The sequence below is a fragment of the Calypte anna genome, chromosome 10 (genome assembly GCF_003957555.1).
Source record: "Calypte anna isolate BGI_N300 chromosome 10, bCalAnn1_v1.p, whole genome shotgun sequence".
Classification (NCBI taxonomy): domain Eukaryota; kingdom Metazoa; phylum Chordata; class Aves; order Apodiformes; family Trochilidae; genus Calypte; species Calypte anna.
In genome coordinates, this window is record NC_044256.1 from 11,873,370 (window position 1) to 11,892,559 (window position 19,190).

At 40.1% G+C, this 19,190-nt stretch overlaps 1 protein-coding gene across 2 annotated transcripts in view; it reads right to left on the minus strand.

Annotated features, from left to right (window-relative positions):
• The window catches only part of HOMER2 (homer scaffold protein 2), a 63,362-nt gene that overhangs the window by 24,956 nt on the left and 19,216 nt on the right, over positions 1-19,190 (minus strand). For both annotated transcript variants that reach the window (XM_030456726.1, XM_030456727.1), the window contains exon 2: positions 15,315-15,471. In XM_030456726.1, the coding sequence (XP_030312586.1) occupies positions 15,315-15,471 (157 nt within the window). The remainder of the gene's footprint in view (positions 1-15,314; positions 15,472-19,190) is intronic.

The following is a 19,190-nucleotide window of genomic DNA, read 5'->3' on the forward strand; positions in this document are numbered from 1 at the left end:
AAAGTCAAAGATTTTATGCAGAGTTTTGACAATTCAAAGGGAGTATGATGATATGAGGATTATATGATACAGAGAGTCACAAGAACAGGAAGAAAAGCTCCCTCCAACCCAGAAAAATCAGGATGCTTTCCAAAAACTTCAAGAAAAGTGCTATATGTATATTTGTTCCTTAAAAAAAATCTTACATCAGTCAGATGAACTACTTACAATGTTTAACTTCTCAAGTTAAAGAACTTATTTTAGAAGCTATGAAATAGCCAGAAATATCAAGTCATAAAAGTTATTATTTCAGTCATACTGTGCCTATCAAATTAGACATCTGTGGGGTGGGGAAAAACTAATAAAATTACGTTTTTATTGAAAGGCAAAAGCTTCACTCACTGGAAGCACACTTTGAGAAGAATAAAATTCTTCCCTACCACCTACAATAATCATTGGGTAAATACAAATACATAAAAAACCACAGAGAAGGTATCTTTCAGACCACCATCCATTACTATCAAAGACATGATAAAAGGAATAATCAAGCCTGCAAATTGTAAACCAAGAAACATCTTAATGAGCAATGAAATTCACTGTATTAGCTTAGCACCTTAGAGGTTAATTTTTTTGATAGCCAGCAGAGAATCCAAGAAAAAATTGTCATGATCACATACCTTCAAGAAACTGACAGTTCATCTGTTAAATTTATAATAAACTGCAATTAGTGAAACTGCCTGGAAGCTGTCTCTGTGTTTGTTGCTTTTTTTTTTTTTTTTCCTTAATTCCTGCTCTGTCAGTCAAGCATTTCAGAAATGCTGCATTCCTACAGAGAAGTGAAAATCCAAGTTGAAGTTTTGGAGACTAAATCAGAGCTCATGAGCCCCTCAGAGAAGCTGGATGTTGCAGGTACACCACACTTATCCACCTGGTCTTCCTCCCCACCCTCACCCCATCACCCTGCCATGTTTCAGGAAGACACTGAAACATTAAACTTCTGGAGCATTAGCCTGTACATTGACTTCCCATGTAAATCTGGGCAGCTCTTCACAGCAGAACCACTCCATTGGCGAGAGATTATTCATGTTGTTTGGGTCTAGGAGAAAGAAAGGGCTTGCGAGCTCTCCTGCCTGGTCCTCCAGCCTGTATCCCCTCCCAGAGCTGGCTCAGCCTTAGCTATGTGAGACCTGAAGGAAAGTTCTTCCCACCTCCTCTGTCCCCCAGGCAGAGGGAATCCAGCCAGGCAGGGGAAGCATTTGTGGCCACTGCAATAGGAAAGTTTCCCACTGCACTGGAAAAATTTTCCTTTTTCTGATGAAAGGATGAGCAAGATTTTTCAAGTTTCAAAGGAAGAAGGAGCTGAGAGGAAGGGCAGAGAAGGCAAAGGACGTATTTGAAAGTTGCTGTGGGCAGGATGAGCCCGTGGGCTATTTTCCATCTCCATCTGTAACCCAGTATTATAATCCTATAAGAAATGATTACTCATCAATTCAAATGCACTCTTAAAAAATAACTTTGCATTTGGTGCTTATTCATTTAATACACACATAGTGAAAATCTGGCTGCATCAGAACCCAGAATAAACTTGTGGACTTTCATCCAGGGTAATGGATTCAAAAGACAAACTAGTCTCTAATCAAATGCAATAAATCCCTGAAGTGGTTAAAGAGTTCTCCCTAAAGACAAAGGCAAAGCAGAGCATAATATAATAAGCACCTTACTGAATAATAAACTCATTCATCATGCTGACTGAGTTGTCTACATGCAGTTGGAAAAAACAAAACCTGTCTTTGCTCTCATCTACATGCAAGTGTATCAGATGGTGAACATTATCAACACATCACGTAAGCCAAACAAAATCTCATAGTAATTTCTTTTCCTTTGGGAGAAAAACAATTGTGACAGATCTAAATTTTTATTTAAAGATGACACAGAAGAATGTTCACTGTACAAGGTAGCACTACCTCAACCAGAAATGACTTCAGACATTTGAAGGTATATTCATCAGATAAAAGTGAATGCAAATAAGCTGCTGTAGAGCAGAACGTTCATAGGCTGTAACACACCCAGTGTGCTGCCTTCCCATGGAGGGGAACTGCCAAATAAATCAAGCAGGGAGAGGTCACAAGAAGACCTGAGCGTGTAGAAGGAAAAAACATATTGGCAGCTCACGCTGCTTGTAACATATGAGTGCTGCCAACTACACAGCTGCCATTTCTTTTAAGGGAGGGTTGAGGATTTAAAGTGTTCCTTTCCTAAACTCACCAGATCACAACACCTCATTGAAAGGGAAAAGCAGATGTGGCTCCTGAGAAGACACTTCCCGGGTCACCGTTCCATTCGGGTAAGATGAGCGGGGCGCTGGCTGGCTGGAGCAGCACAGGGGGGGATTTGCCAGCCTGGCTCACAGCCTGTGCCCTGATCACGCAGCTCCAGACAAGAGGGAAAAGCAGAGGGAAGAGCTCAGCTCCAGGGCGGGCAGAGCAGCGATCGCAGGCGGCTCTTGGCAGAGGCACCGGCACAGCCAGAGCCAGGGGCAGCAGGAATTGGGCAGGATGCTTCCCCTGATGAGACACCAACCAAAGGGGATTATAAACCAGTGCTGCCAGCCCTGATACAGCTTCTCTACCTGGGAAAAGACTGAAATGATAGCTATGAAATAGCTAATTAATATATTAGCCAATGTAATGCAGTTTCAACTGCATTAAATTAAATTGGAAAAGGGACGGGTATTCTGGGACTAGAGTGTGAGTTTAGGAATTATTCTGGGATTTTCCCTTTGAATTCACATCACCTGTTAGTCAGAAGTAACCTCACCTCCAGAAAACCCCCAAGGCTTGAGACCATGGGATCTACTCATTAAGAAATCACTACAGTAAAACCACCCCATTTCATTTTCACCTCTCTGAATATGTGCTTTCCAGTTTGGAGCTCTTGTGAAATTTAATTTCCCCGGCCCACCAGGCTGCTAATCTTCAGTAAAGATATATCCCAGTCTAAAAACAGAATTGAAGAAGGAAAGAAGCTGCTAATCCTCTGGCCAAAGCTATCACAGGCTCAGCAGGTTCTTCCAGCTCATCAACTTGACATGCATCAGAAGAGCTTGTGGCACTGGATATGGAGATGAGGAGACAGGGATAGCTTTGGAGAGAAATTCTTCCTCTATCCCAAATGTTCAGCAGTTCCCTCATGGAATTAACCCACCTACATTTCCATGATTTGCACTATCCTTCAGGACCTACCATCCTTCTATCTCTGCTGACAGCTTCCAGACTTACATGGAATGTCTTGTTAGCAATATGTCACTGGTGATAAACTGATCATCTCCTTTCTAGTCCTGCAAAGCCAGCATGCACATACATATTGTTAATTGAGACAATGCTAATAAAGGGAAAAAAACAAGAGTCTCTTGCTGAGGCCAGCTAACAACTTAGAGTAGGAGCAGCACAAAGAGATGCTCGCTGCAGTATAAGGACTTGGGGATGGAAAGTGAAGCTGTAACACAAGAGGACTAACCATAGTTTAACAAATTGTTGCCAGCAGATGTGATCACATCTCCCTACCTTTCCTGCTATGTCTTTTAGAAGATCCTTAAAAAAAACCCAACAAAACCTGGGAAAACTGACATTAGGAACAGCACTTGTTCTAGTTCTGCTTTTTCTGCTGCACCTGACACACATGTGGTGCTTTACCTGGCTGAGGGTATGGATTAATTAGCCTGGAAACACTGTAAACACCTGCTAAGAAGAACATGGAGTATCTCCATTTTGCTGTTCCTCCTGTTTTGCTCCATGATTTCTGCATGACTGGGGCAGCCCAGAGCACAGAGTAGGCCACAGCTGGCAGGATGTCTACTACTAAGCTTCTGCTCAGGGTTCCCATCATTTCATCCAGCAAGCCTGGCCAACCACAGATTTTCAAGAATTGCTGCTCTACACAGGTAACCTGGACAGTAGCTACTTCACCCATCGAGGGACTCCAAAAGTTTCCATAAATTTCTGTGGAAGGCAGGAGAGGAAGAGCAACTGCAGGGATTCATCTGCATTTGCAAAGAGGAAGGTGCTGGGATACCTTGCAAGCTGCAGAGGACTTGGTGCAGCCTGAAGTATTCACCTCCCCACCTGAGCTCCCTCTGCAGATGGAGATTCACCTTTTATGGATAAATTATCTCACATGCTGCTGCTGCTGCTGCTGGTTTTGTGGGGAAAAGGGCCATTGCTGCAGTTGCACAGAGGGTTGGGTTTTTTCCCTTGCATCACCTTGCAATGATGAATGAGACTGATTTTTAATGCCAAATGGCAACAAATCAAACAAGAAACAGACTGCTCTTATCCTTCTTCATGAAAGAGATGCAAAATTTCCCCTCCACCCAATAAAAAGAGTAATAACTGTTTTTCCTTCAGTAAAATATTTCTGTTGTAAAGCCCTTGCTGAGGACCTGTCTATATGCAACAAAAGTGGGTTCATGATTATGTGAATCCTATTAAGTGAGTCTCCTGCTACACCTACTTCATTGCTCTCTTTTTCTTCCCAAGGTAATTAACATCTCTGCAGAGTTGGCTTCCCACCTCCTCCACCCAGTCTAAATCTCTAAAATCTCCTATTTTTGCTTTGACATCTGACTAGATTTTTTTTTCCTTTTAGGCACAGCACACACATCCACCCACCCACACGATTCCAAGCACCAGCAGCTGTTTCATGAAGAAAATCTACAGCTAAGATTTCCAAACCCTCTTTGCTGGAACAAATTGTTAACTAGGAATTTCATGAAGCATTTTATAAAATATATAAATGAAAATGCTTCTGTGTTATTTTCACATGAGAAATAAGATTTCTAACTTACCAGAGACAGGGAGAATACAGTGGAGACTCACTATTTTTTCCGAGTGACTAAAATTGAGATGATTATCTACATTTAGATACAATTTAAAAAAAACAAAACCAAAACACCCAATATTTGTATCACATTCACACTTTGAAGGATTAAGTAAAAGCACATAGTCTTTATACAGAGTATAACCACATCCCTATGTGAATCATTTAAGCACTGATAATTTTCTGCATTCTTCAAGCTGTAAGACAACAGCTTCACTTAAGCCTGAAGGTCCCTTTGCAGAGGACAGAAATGACATGACCACATGGCATCGCTAAAGACTCCTCTATTCTTTAACAACCTATCCTCTCCAGAGAGTGATCAACAATGGGATAGCTTACCACTTTTTCTCTAAAATCTGGAAAAACTGTCCCTTGGCATGACTAATGTCCAAGAAGGACAGCTGCATTAATTTTAGGAGATGAGAGGATCTACTCGGTAGCTTCTAAAGCACCTGGAAGTAGTCACTGTTAGATGATGGTGAGGTACAATCAGTAGTAGTACACTAACATAACTGAGGACACAAGATACCCATGAGATAACATAAAATACTAATCCTTCTGCATCCTCAGAAATGCCTCATCCTTTGTTTTGTTGTTAGAAAATAAAGCTAGGTGGAGGCTGGATGATCTTGTTCACTTCTCAGGGAGAATCAGCTTGGGACTTCAGCTGGTATGTAATGGCTGACAGTCATTTATACTATTCCTATTTTCCATCTAACCACCATGATGCTATTGGATGCAACTTCACAATACAGAATCAAGAAGAAGTGATGTTTGGGGTTCTTTTTTGTAAAAGTAGGAAAATATTGCCTCAAATTATGTTTGCTGCTCAAATTTCAAGAATACACAATGCAGCATAGTTTATTTATAAACTCCATCTGGCATGTCTTGATTAGCATGTCTGATGTACTAACTCTCTGAGTAAAGATTTCCAAATATTAGATATCTCTGTCACTACAGCAGGGGGGCAGAAGGGAACAAATAATTGATATAACAGTTTCATTGGACAAGCAATCCTTAAGAGTTTCATGAAGCACAGCTTTTAGGAATTACTCTTTATTAATTTCAGATGCTGAATTAAAAAAAAAAAAAAAAGAAAATCTCAGATTGGGAAACCAACAGGTAACTAGTGCTGCATTTATTGCACTTCTTGTCAAAAATCCCCAATATCCTGGCAGGAGGATGTGGAAAGCTCGAGGGGATGGAGCATGTGCTCAGCTCACCTTTGGGCAGAGGTCCCTCACTCCCCTTATGAATTCTTTTGGAAGAAAAAGAAAACACAACAGAACTCCTGCAAGCAAGCTGAATACCACTTTGCTCACTGGAGTCTAGTGAGCATGGTAGCAAAATTTTAATGATCTTTAAATTTGCCTATTTCATTCCCATCACACAGGTTTTGCTTTAAGCAACTGATGAAACTAAATATATGAAAGTATCTGCAGACTGCTTTATTGAGCCTGTGTGACTGATGGTCCTTATCCTCTTGAATTTCTCCTCAGTTTTCAACTAACTACAGACATGGGTTATATTCACAAAAAATGCTACAAATTCTTCAAAAGCTTTGCTAAGTTCAAGGACTACGACCTGAAATAGGCTTTCTTTCCTTGATTCCAGGTTTCTTTACAATAACGTCACATGGTTCAATTAACCCCCTTGGCATGTTCAGATGTCACATTCATACTCAATCCTGGTGATCAGAAAAAATCTCTGAGGCAGTTTCATGCTAAAACACTTCGTTCCATCATGGAGCTTTTCCAATAAATTTTATGGAGAAGTTTTAAAAAGGGGAAACCTACCCAGACCAAAGTTTCCCTACTTGTTGGTGAGCAGTGCAACAACAAAACCTCTAGCATGGGTTTTTATCTTTTTTTTTTTCTAGAAAAAAAAAAAAAAAGAGTAAGAAATTGCATTTCTGAAAAGGTTTCTGCAGTATTGATCTCCTGGATCCAACTGAGTGTGGTCCTTCCATGGACACACAGACACTGTACATACAAGCAATAAAATAAGCCAGATAGTATCAAAGAGGGGCAGATGTGCTTCTGAGCTTCTGCCAAGGATACAGCTGTTGCCAGCACTTTGTTATCTTTTCTCCTAAGCTTACTAACCCGCTTCTGAAGGATTTACTTCCAGAAATAATCCAGACAATGAACAGAGGATTTTTCACATTTCAAAGTTAATAACTTGGAAAGAGATTAATATAGAAACGTTTAGGTGATATGAGTTCTACAGCACCAGTCTTTTTTTTTTTTTAGAAAACCGAAACACATCTTCAGCAGAGGATCAGGACTTCTGGTTGATGCAGTCTCAAAGGACCCACCAAATTTTCTGGTATTTACTTTGCTTCATCTATCTGCTTTTTTTTTTTTTTTTCTCTTTTTACTTGCAGCCCTAGGTCTTGTTTGTGCAAACATTTTTAATTTTTCCTTCATGACCAGCTCCTCTCCACCAGTGTTAGAAATGCTGACATTACCACTGCAGTAAGCCCTATTTTTTTTTATCCTCTGAACACTCAAGGGCCTTTCTACACAAATGCACCCAATGTTACTAGCTCTGCCTGTCTAAACCAGCTTTGGCAACTGTTGAAAATTCTCCTACAGATAAAACTCCAGGCAATGTACTATACCCCCAGTTATTAAATCCTGAACCTCCTCCTCAGCCTAAGTTTCTGAATACTCAATAACACCTTGAGCAAATAGAAGATGATGCAAGTGGGTAGTCTCACCCTTGGCTGACAGGTCTGCTTCTTCTTTGTGCTTCATTTCAGCACCACCAAATTCCACAGAAAATGTTCTCAAGTTATTTTAATATCTAGAGAGAAACAAAACCTCAAGTGACTTTAGTCAAGCTGTGTACCCCACAAACACAGGCAACACAAATATTATAAGATCATCAGGGATGGTTATTTTCCTTAATTTCACTGGCTCCTATTCAAGAAGAATGTGAAGCCCTGGTTTATGCAGCAGAAGGATTCAGTGAACACCTCAGGGTGCTCATGCCATGTACCCATCCTCATTTGAAAAGACACCTTTCATTTTCTATTTCCATCTGACCTGCTTCAACTTCCATTATTAACCCCAGAATTCACATTTCTCCATGATACTCCACATGCTGAATGGTTTATGTCTCACTTTTGGAGTACAACACTTTAGGCACCCTCTGCACCTTCATGGGGGTGTCACCCCATCCAGACCCCCTCCTGCCATCACCCCTGCACCCTGGCTGCAAGGATGCAGCTGACCTGGAGCTGCAACCTTGGCCTGGATGGCACCAGCATCACCCACTGATGGAAAGTTTTCCTTAAATTCAGAGTCCCTCATGAATTATTCAAAAAGAATGCTAGAAATCTGGAAGTTGCATTCAGTGCAACATCTCTAAGTGAAATCAGGAAATAGCTATGAAAACCAACACAGTAAAAATATTAATTATTCATTTCAAGTTGTTTCACTGTCTGAATAAGAGAAAACAGTTCCAGCTTAAGTTAGACCAGTGCACTACAACTCAGGGCAGCACAGATGTTCTCCTGCTCTTTATCTGTTCCTCATACAAAATGAAGGAGAACTTTGCTAGGAAAAGAGTGGCTGCCTCTCAGAGAGCAGCCTGATCCAGCTTCATTATTTACAGCAACAACAGTCCCAAAAGGGACTGCAAAAAGCAGCTAGAGACTCTTCAGCTCCCTTTTACAAAGGACTTTGTTTAGCACAATTGGTACCAGAACATGTCTCCAGCAGATTTCCAAGCCTGTGCTGGAAAATGATGCTCATCTGCTGGAGCATTGGTACCATGTTCTGGTAGCAACTGTGCTCATAAAGAGGTTTAAAACCATAAAGATCAGTGAACCACAACTAATGTTTTTACTTAATAGTTACTGTGCTAGCATAAAACCAAAGAGATGTTTATTACTACATGCATGCAAACTATGCACACTGGAAGACAGGATTGTGCATTAAAACAGTATTTTATACCTTAGTTTTGTGTTAAAAAGATGTTTTTGATGTTTTTCCTTTTATGTGGGGGGTTAATTAGCTCCATCTGCTAGAATTACTTTTTTATGGCTTCAGTATTATCTTCAGTGCTAATATTGTTGTAATTAGCTCAAATAGTTCATGAAATACTTAACATACTATGATAAAGACAAGATTAAGGCCATCAAATATGCTACAGTTTCGGTATTACAGTAATCAGCCACTTCAGTACTGGAAATCTTTTCTTGGGCATGTGAATGTTTCTTTTGTGTACAGGTATGGCCAAGAATGCAGGAATACTGCATTCACACCCTTAAGCTGATAGATGTCTTCTGGGCTCTTCAAACAGTAACAAACCACAGGCTCCCTTTTGATTAAAGGTCCTTTCAGTGTCAGTTCTCAAAGGCAGAAGTGTAGCTAATATTGAACTCATGCTTCCCCCACACTCCTGTTTTATAGTTGTCACTCTTCTGGAACAACCAGAAGAAAAGAGATTTCCAGTCCAGCCTAGGAGAAATGGTGCAAAGGGACAAAAAGAGTTCAGCTGGAAAAGTTTGGAAAAAAAAGAGATATTGACCTTGGTTACCCATCAGTGAAAAAATGCTGGAGAAGCTGGAATGAGAAAAAAATCCAACAACGTAATTTTCTGCTAATTTAATCAGATTTTACCAGCAGGGGCTCTGTGGAAATAAAAGTCTTGCCAGTACTACAGTCAGCAAAATAATCTTCAGGGCAAGGAGCAGGGTGGGCTGGCATTTCAGCTGGCACTGGGCAGCCGGGTCGGACCCCAGCAGCACCACACTCCCCCAAGATGCAAATGGCATTCCCAAGAAGAGATGGCAATACAGAAAACTAGGGAAGGCAAAACTGGAAAGGAGAGTCTCCATCCTTTTGACCAAATACATCTATACTCACTCACACCTTTCAAAATGATCCCATGTAATTCAGGATTTCCCTATGCACATGAAAAGAAATGACACCACATCACTTAGTAAGCTCACTGTTACATCCCTTTATCTCTGGTTACCTCAGGCTGTAAAACACCCTCTGACCATTTCACTGCAAAGTCATTGAAGCTGAAAGTTTAAGTAGCTAAAAGATTTAGTTATTTCTTAAAGATTAGGTATTTTAAAAATATAAAACACAGTAAATCACTCCACCTAATTCACCAAGCACAGGGTCAGGCAAACACACACAGATACTCTGCATGCCAAGAGGGAAGGTGGTGTGATGGGTTTTGCTACAAATTATTGCAAATCAGATCCATGAGATCTTGGAGACAGTTAAATGCTGCTACACCAATGCAGGTCCCTGGTGAGGAATACAATGCCAGAAGCCTTTTTAAATTCAGTGCCAAAAAAATCTGTAATATCTAAATTACTTGGTAGGTTTTTTCTGAGAAAGAGCTGCTACTGGTTTAAAGGCTGAATTTACGTCAATGGAAGAAAAAATATAAAAATAAAGAACTACCCAGATGAAGGAATTTCATCCTTGCTGCTGTACCCTGCGTTTTTTTTCCCGTGAAAGGAAAGCTTCTTAGATTTAAAAGTTGCCTTTTGGTTAAATACTTGAGGGTATTTTTAACAACTCTGTCTTAAAATAGCTCTATTTTCACAGGCAAAGAAAATGATTTGTTTTGTGTTCTCTGGAAGAACTCCGAATTTCCTCTCCATGTGCGGAGGATGCCTGCCTCCAGTTGGGAGAACAAAGAAAGTGTGGTCAGAAAGAGGTGGGCAGCTATTAAATTACATAGCAATTAGGACTGTTACAGGAACTGAGAAAGCCATAAATACGTCAAATAGTAGCAGATTTACATATCTCCCCTTCTTACCTCCCTAAATCACTGCTCCCACACGCTGCCAGCTTCATTCTGCTCTGGAAATCAGTGTCCTTGCTGCAGACACTCACTGATAGATCTTATCAGAAGGGCACATTTGCCCCCTAATCAAACAGCTTCACCACACTGTGTAATGCACTCTACTCATTTTGAGGAACATTATGTGAATACTAATTGGCAAAGTTTGCCCCACATTCTTATTCTTACTAATTGCAGTTTATTTCAGAAACAGACCTACTGATTTTGCTTTCCCAGCACAGCAATTTTTCTGGATCTCTCTTCAATGCTTTCACACACTTATGCCCAACTTAGCTGCTGATCTTCAATATTCAAGGTAACAGTTAGGTAATAAACTCTTTTAAAAGATCTAGCAACTGGGAATGATCTAATCGACCATTTATTTTATTTTGTAACATGTAATTACCAAAATTATTCTTGCCATTTATTGAAATCTATCCATCTTTTTAAGCCTGATTTTAATTTTTTCTAGCTATAAGTTTAAGCATCTCTCAGACACAACTTAGGACTGACAACTGAGATGACTTTTGCTGTGTCACTTGGCTGCTACTGTCACAGAATGCCTCACTGTACACTTTGTTGTTGGCTATGAATTTTAAAGATAGCTTTATGTTCCTTATTTCTCAAAAGATAAAAATGATTCTGTTGCAATCAGAGATTTTGTAGAACTGTAACATTTGAATATTAGAAAATGAGGACAAGAAGCTTGTTTCTGAGGGATTTTACTTCCTCCTCAAATTCTACACAGAAACAAGTTTCTCATCCCTTCCCTCTTGTCTATATTGTTTTATTGTTCTTTATTGTATATATACAATTAATAAAAAAAATACAAACACCCCAACCAGGGCAATACTATTCTAGAGGATGACAGAGGAGATCAATCGGAGTAAATTTTATGCTTTCAGGCTTTCTTTTCACCTCTAAAAGAAAGAATAATGTAGGTCACATCTAATGAGGAGCCCTGGGTGTGGCTTACCCCACACACTCCACAGACACTGGGCATTTAGGAGTTCATGTTCTCCCTGCATCATCACCATATATTTTTTTCATTTTACAACAGGGGTGACTTTTGCCCACAATACTGGGCACTTTCATATGGTGAAGTCTCTTGGCAACCTCATTAACTCCAGATCAGTGTGTGCCCTTGCATTTTACTGTATTATTTCCTCCAACATTCATTATGCTGCAGTTTAAACAGCCTCTGGCTAGAAACTTCTAAAACATCATGATAGAATTACTTTCTTGACAACATACAAGTAAATTATAATGTAATTTAATTATATACTAATCCATTCCCTTGTTTGGTAATGGTATCTTGGTTAAGATCATGCAGTGCATACTTGTATGGTGTCTGTGAAATCTTCTGCTATAAATTGTAAGCTACTGTCCACAGCACCTGTTTTTCTCTGAAAGACAGAGAAAACAGGAATTACAATATTTATTCTCTTTTATCTTGGCAAACACGAAGAATTAAAGCTGTTAAAGCTGTTTTGAATCGAGGATCTCCACTTTTCAGTGCTGGACTCCCCAGGCATTCCAATTTAAAAATTTTTTTTTGTCATTGGATTGGGAGGATTTGGAAGCAAAGTGGCACCTGGAAGGTCTATGCTCTCACCTGGCTACCCTCTGTCATATTGGACTCCTGGTTTTCAGCACAAGCCTTTTGCATATTCTGCAAAGGAGGAGTAAAGTTCCTTTGACTTTTCTCTGCCTGCTACCTTTACCCTAGTCCCTTTCTGTTCCATTTCCCTCTTTGCTGCAATGTCTGTCTTCGCCACCTCCACATGTACCAGCCAGGCCTTTCTGTCCTTCTCCAATGCTTGGTAAACAGTTAAGGACCTGAGGCAATGTCCTATCCTACTGTGCCAAACAGCAGAGCCAAGTAACTCTCCTGCCCCTCTCTAAGCCATGCTCTCAAAACGAGTTCTCAATATTTACACCTTTAAACACAGTGGTTCCTTTAATCCCTCACCTCTGGACACTCCTAAAATCCTCCTGATCCCTTCTGCCCTGCAGCATCCCTCCTCACCCTCCTGTGCCCCATGGGTTTGGGGATGAGAGACAGGAAGCAGAAGGGGACAACTTATACCTGCTGGAGGATGAGAGGATGGCTCTGAAAGTCACAGGACTACAGAGGGTCAGGACCTTCAAGGATGGCAGCAGCACCTGAGGAAGCCACTCCCGTGAGAATCACAGCCTCTTGGGTTGCTGCTGTGTCAGAAGGAAACTAAATGTTCATCAGGTTGACCCTGCACATCCTGCCTCGTGTTCTGCATGACAGCAGCACTGATGGATTTCAGCAGCCCTGTGCTGCTCCTCATGCCTGCAATCCAACACGCTGCCCAGAGCAATATGTTGAATGTTAAAAGTAAAACAAAGCTTATAGAACCTAGTAATGAACAATTTTTAAGTCAAGTATTATTTAAAATACTTTTATCGTTACTATGCATAAGGTAAAAAAAACCACAAAATAAACCCCACAGCTGCATACAAGTTGGATTTAAGTGAGATTTTTCTGCAAGCCAATGTGCATCATTTATGTTTGTCTAAAATAAACTGTTAGAACAGTCCCTTTGCAGTTCAGGCAAGGATGCAGAGTTGTAAGGCATACACATCATTCATCACCACTCTACTTCTAAGGCCAAGTCCCTTAATTGCTTGAAATTCAGCTTTTTTATTTTTAAAACAGATAAATTCTGTCAGCAGTGATGCCATGATGCTAATGCATCTGATATTTCCCAACACAAGGAAGATTTCATTCTAATAGGTGAGCTGCTCACAAAGCTGGACAACACCAACTGATGCTGTTAATATTCCTCCTCACAATCCTATCCAGTTTCATTTTTTGCTAGGAAAGTAGGTCAAAACACTAAAGAATAGTTCTTTGAGGAAGACAAGAAACTTTTAACTTATTTGGGTATAAAGATGCTTTTTTTCCCCACATCAGCACTATTAAACCAGACAGACAGGGAAACTGGGAAATCTCCAGAGGTGAGAGTAAAGGCAGCATCTCTTCTCAACTTGTTCCTTAATCAGCAAAGGTCAATAAGAGGAATAATTCATGTGGCCAGCAATTGATTCTTGCATGGGAAGCCCCAGGGGAGAATTTTAATCACAGAAAGCACCCCTTCATGGACAGGGTGTGGTTCCCCCTGAACATCTTTTGGGCAGATTACAAAGCAAAGCTTGGATACCCACCTTGTTCTCAGCACACACTTTGCAGTTTGGGGCAGGACTTGGGGCTGTGGGCACATGCTGCCCCTACAGCTTGTCCCTGCCACATACAGTAATTACTTTCTTTTCGTTAATTGGTCTTAACACATGCATGCACATCCACAAACCAAGCAACCTACAGCTGTGACTACAGCAGTTTTGGCTTGGAGGGCACTTGGTTTGTAAAGCCAAGAGCCCATGACCACCAGCACCAGCTCTGCCTAACCAGGAGGATCTGTGGGATGCAAATACTGGGGAGCTCAGCTTTCCCCAGTAAGTTGCAGATGATGTGTGCTGACTGCAAATCCAGGCAGCCAAGGGGGTTAGTTGGTGGTTTTGGAAAAGAGCACACTAGTACATGGAGCATAATGATGGTGATACATCAGTGCTGTACTGATGTCAGAGAAACATTACCATCAACTTAAGCAGCCAGTATGGCTGATTTATAGGCCAATATATAACCAAATATAGCACAGGAGGTGTTTGGAAAGACAAGTATGTGAAACAGACATGACAAATAGAAAAGCTTTATTAAGGGATGATTTCTGCCATCTCTCTCTCCTGAAACAGCGATATTTTAACTTCCTCATCCAAAGAGCAACACTGATAAACAGGCTGTAAACTTGTCTCATTACTCTGTGGTTTGTGCTTTGCCAGAAATGACAGATGATTTTTGTACATGAGTGAAATGTTTTAGCTCATCCTTCTGACTGGGGTCTGCTAGGGGAAAGTGTCACCTCACAAGTTACTTTGGAGAGACTAATCAGAGGGATAAATCTAGTATGTAATTAAAACAATTGCCTGAGCAACCCATTCAGTCCAACTGAGTGGGATTCTTACAGGAAATATTTCACTATTTGGTAATGCAAAACAATATCACAAAAAAAAAAAAAAAGAAAAGAAAAAAAAAAGTGAGGGAGGAAAGTTTTTGTGTCTAATTTGTCACCTAAGGCTGATGAACTCCAGTGTGAAAACTGAAGAAAATTGTGCTAAACTGTAAACAGTTCAACCAGGCAAATGTGAATATGGAGTTGGCATTTACATTAAAGTTCTACACTGCACACATCAGTGTCCTGATTCCCTTTAAAAAGAACATTTTTTCACCAAAAAGACCTCAGCCTTATCTACCTAGCATGGGTTGTGGTTTAGATACTGCACTACAGACTCAATATGGAACTTAAAGCTTTAGGCTCATTAAGGTTAGGAAGTCAACTGATCAGAGAGGAAACCAACTCAGTTTGGCAAAATAATTTTTAAGGTGCCCAGTGTTTTCCCAATTATCACTACAAATATCTGCAATGGGCCATACTAAAAAACTATTTATGAACTTAGGTGCTTCATGTAGCCTACCTATGTCTACCTTCAGCCAGGGCTGAGAGTCATGATCCTCTCTGCACAGTAAACACACCAGGGAACCATCAGCCTCCTACCTTGGCTCCATCCACACTGATAATCCGATAGCTGTTTCTCGTGCTGTCATAGAAGTAGGAAACAGTTACAGCCTGCTTGCTTGCGGGGACCCAGTTCTTCTTTGTGCTGGGGTCAATTTGGAAGACATGGGCTCTGGTGGTGAAGATGGGCTGTTCTCTGGAATAGGGAGGGACAGGAGAAATGGATGCATGAGTCTGCAGAAGATGAAATGTCCCAGAAGCCCCACCTTGACCAGGCATGTTGAAAGCACAAGACACAGAGTGCCTGGCAATCCCCCAGGTGAGAAGGCAGAGCAGTGATGCTGCTGAGCCATGATCCAGTCTTAGATAACTCTACATGGCATTGCTAAGTGACAATCAGTGCCCTAAAGTCAGTGCTGCAGCCCAGGAAGCAATTTCCTCTGGCACCCACCTTTTCCTCAAATTATTTATGTCCAGGAAAGGACACTTGCATGCATTTTTCTTTCCCCATCCACATATTTTGTCAAAAGCAACACCAATCCCCCACTGCTGGATTTCCTCCTGACACACATCCCTGTGCACTGCTACCTACACCCAGCATTCCTCTGTGGATGCACCAAGGACTCCAGTGATCTACCAGATTGCTATAATTACTGAAATATTAATCTTTGTCCTTAGAATCCCACTGTTCTGTGCATAAAAATTGCATCAGATGCAAATCTAGTCAATCATCCTGGGAGAAAGAAACACAACCAAAACCCTGAGCTGATATATATTGCCTTTCAGTTCCGCTCTCAGGGGATAACATACTGCCCCAGCACCCCTAAACACCAGCCCTCCTCAGATGCCTTTTCTCATCAAGAAAATTATGCACACAGTTGAGGGGCTTCTTGTTACCTTTAACAATGCAAATCGTACATAAAATTAAAGAAGATGTAGGACCAAAAGGACAAAACAAGGCACAGGTTAATTCACCTAGGTTGAATTAAGGCTTAAAGGACATAAAACTAAATTCATTTCCAACTATACCTTTAGTTCAAGTTTAGAAGTAGAAGTGAAATGCAAATCAAGCTCTACTGTGATTTTAGATAAATTTTTACTCTTCTAGTTCTTAAAAGCTACAGTATGTAATGGTGCATACTAAGTGTAATGCTCAATATACTCTTACCACACACAAAATATTGTATCATGAATAGTTACACTTGGCAGAATTATGACAGGATTCAAAAAAGTTTTTACTACAATAGAGTCACCATGCAAAAACGTTTGTCACATGGAAACTAAAAAGGCTGCCTGGGTGAACTCTCCACAAAGCAAATGAAAAGAAGCAAAGGAAGGGGCAGGGAGATCTCTTAATCTCATACACTGTTCTTTCCTATTCATACAATTAAGTATCTTGTATTATTTTCAGGCACATAGATTTGGAACTGTTTTTATTAAGATTTCTGTACTCTTCAGCTTCTTGTATATCCACTGTGCGTTTTTAGAACAGAACAACTTCAGGTAGTACTGTATGCAGGCATTCTATCAAACGTGATCTTGGCCATTGCAGTAAAAATAAATTCAAGGGGAATAAATTTGTGATTATCAAACAGATGAAGCAATTTAACCATAGAGTTAGCTCAGGAAAGATGCAGTGAGCTTGCAAAGTTCAGCAAGGTCTCAGAAAGGAGAAAAGGAAATAACAGCTTTCCCCTTGAAAGACACATGAAAAGTTTCACATTTTCCAGGGGCTGCCATGCAGGTTTCTGGATGGACAGCTGTGCTGAACCTTGTACAGTTCTTATCAACTGGATTTACAATAGGACTGTCACATAACAGCTGTGAAAGAGTAGTATTTGCTTCAGCTCTTCCTTATCAGTAACTCACTGAACCTGTCTCTTATTTCACATGTAAAAATCGATGCAGTCCTCACTTGGGACAAGAGAAGGGGCAGGTCTCTGTAACATTTAAAAAATATTTCCACAATCCATTAAACAGGATTAGCAGCATAACACCCTCAAAGGTCATGGAGTTTGTTTGCAATCAGGAATGCAGGGAAGGGAAGTTTCCCCCAAGCTGCTTACTCCTTAAAAATATGGACTTTCCCTAGTGAAGAGTAATTTGGAATTTATTTCACCTTTTATTTAGCTCTGTATTTTGGCAAATTCTACTAATAATTATTTCTGCTAATAATTATATATATTTCTTATATATATATCTCATATATATATATATAATATATATATGTCTTATATCTTGCTGTCTAAACTTTCAGAAGTTTCTTCCTCACAAACCTATTCCACAAATGACATTAACTCTGTTGACACAAACGAGATCTTGGCAAATCTGGCAGAAAACACTGCCAGAATTATGCCTGGCCTCCCTGCAGTGGAGGCAGTAAGCACAAAAAGCAAGTTTGGAGACAACAAAAGGAAAAACTACCTATCTCCATTTTTTTTCAGGAATCTTGCAGCAGCTGCTGTTGTCCACAGAAGCTGTATCCGTGTATCCAAGTGGCTAATTTAATAGATAATGAAACTTGAAGTGTGAGGTTGCCATCTAACCATTCATGTGGGGCTTTTATTAAAATATAAAGGCAAATTTTACTATGGTTCTAATCCTTACAATTATTAAACAAACAAAAAAAAAGTGCACTTTGTCTTCCTGGGTGCAAACACAAGCCCTATCCTTCACAGTGATAGTGTACAATTGATAAATTACTGTTTTAAAAATAAATTAAATGCAATGTATGAACTTCAGCATTTAACTCATTCCAGATAAGTGAGCTGTTGACCTTTGTTGAGTGTCAAATTTGGAAGGGTCAGCTGGCTGCTCTCCACAAATGCCTTTCTCCTTTTTGCTGCAGGTGTCTCTACAAGGCAGCAAAGCCCCAGGACCAAGAGCAAAGTGCCCTGAGGACACAACTCCTGGGAATGATTTCCCAGTGTTGGTCTGTAATAATTAAGAGAAGAAGATGCATTTTTGCAGTCGTGCCCGACCTGTCCATGCTCTGCTGTCAATCCAAGGAAATAGCATCCTTCACAGCATTCCAAACTCCTTTGGACAGTGAAGCACATTGCAGACAACTATAAAACTGTGGCACTTAATTTTCAAGTGAAATGCTGAATTAGACATTTTTACAACACTTACATTGGCTTTACAGAGCTCCAAATTGAGAAAGATTATCCAGCAACTTCCAGCATTAAGGAAAGCACTTTACTGATGGAGGAATAATTTCATTTACCAGGATTTATTTTCTTTTCATTTTAACAGAGATTTATCAAGTTTTAGGCTTAAAACAATAGCAATACGAGCTTGAAATTCCCCCAGTACATCCTGCCTTGTTCGGTGGCTAAGCCCCTGTAGGCTGGTCCTTACGTGCCATTGCCATTTTGCCTGGGGAGGCAGGGAGCAGCCAGTCAGGCTGCAGGCTCATAAATCAGAAGGCAAAGAGAATTTATTAATGTTTAAAATCTCATGAATTTTAACCAAAGTTGTTAATAATTGATTAAATACTCTTTAAAAAAAAATCTGTTTAAAAATCAATTTGACAGTAACATCCACTGTTTAGAGTAAAGCTTATTGAAATGTAGCAAATGAAGACCTAATTTATAGCTAATGGCTCTTTGTTTAATAATGCAGATTAAGAAAGAAAATGCATTTTGATCAGCTTTTTATTATTAAATATGGCAAGCATGTTTTATAAATACAGTTGCAATTTTCAAGTCATGGTTTTATGCATTCTAGATGACTTCATTTCCATCCTCTTGTTGTGTGAGACAAATCTCAGGTAAAAAGCAATCATTCTCCATTAATAGAGAAAAATGTCATTAAACTCTTCAGACAAATTTAAAAGCAAAAACTAAGAATCTGGAGCTTGCTCACTGCATGCACAGCTGTGTGAGATGCACTTTCTGGTTAGTATCACTTTCT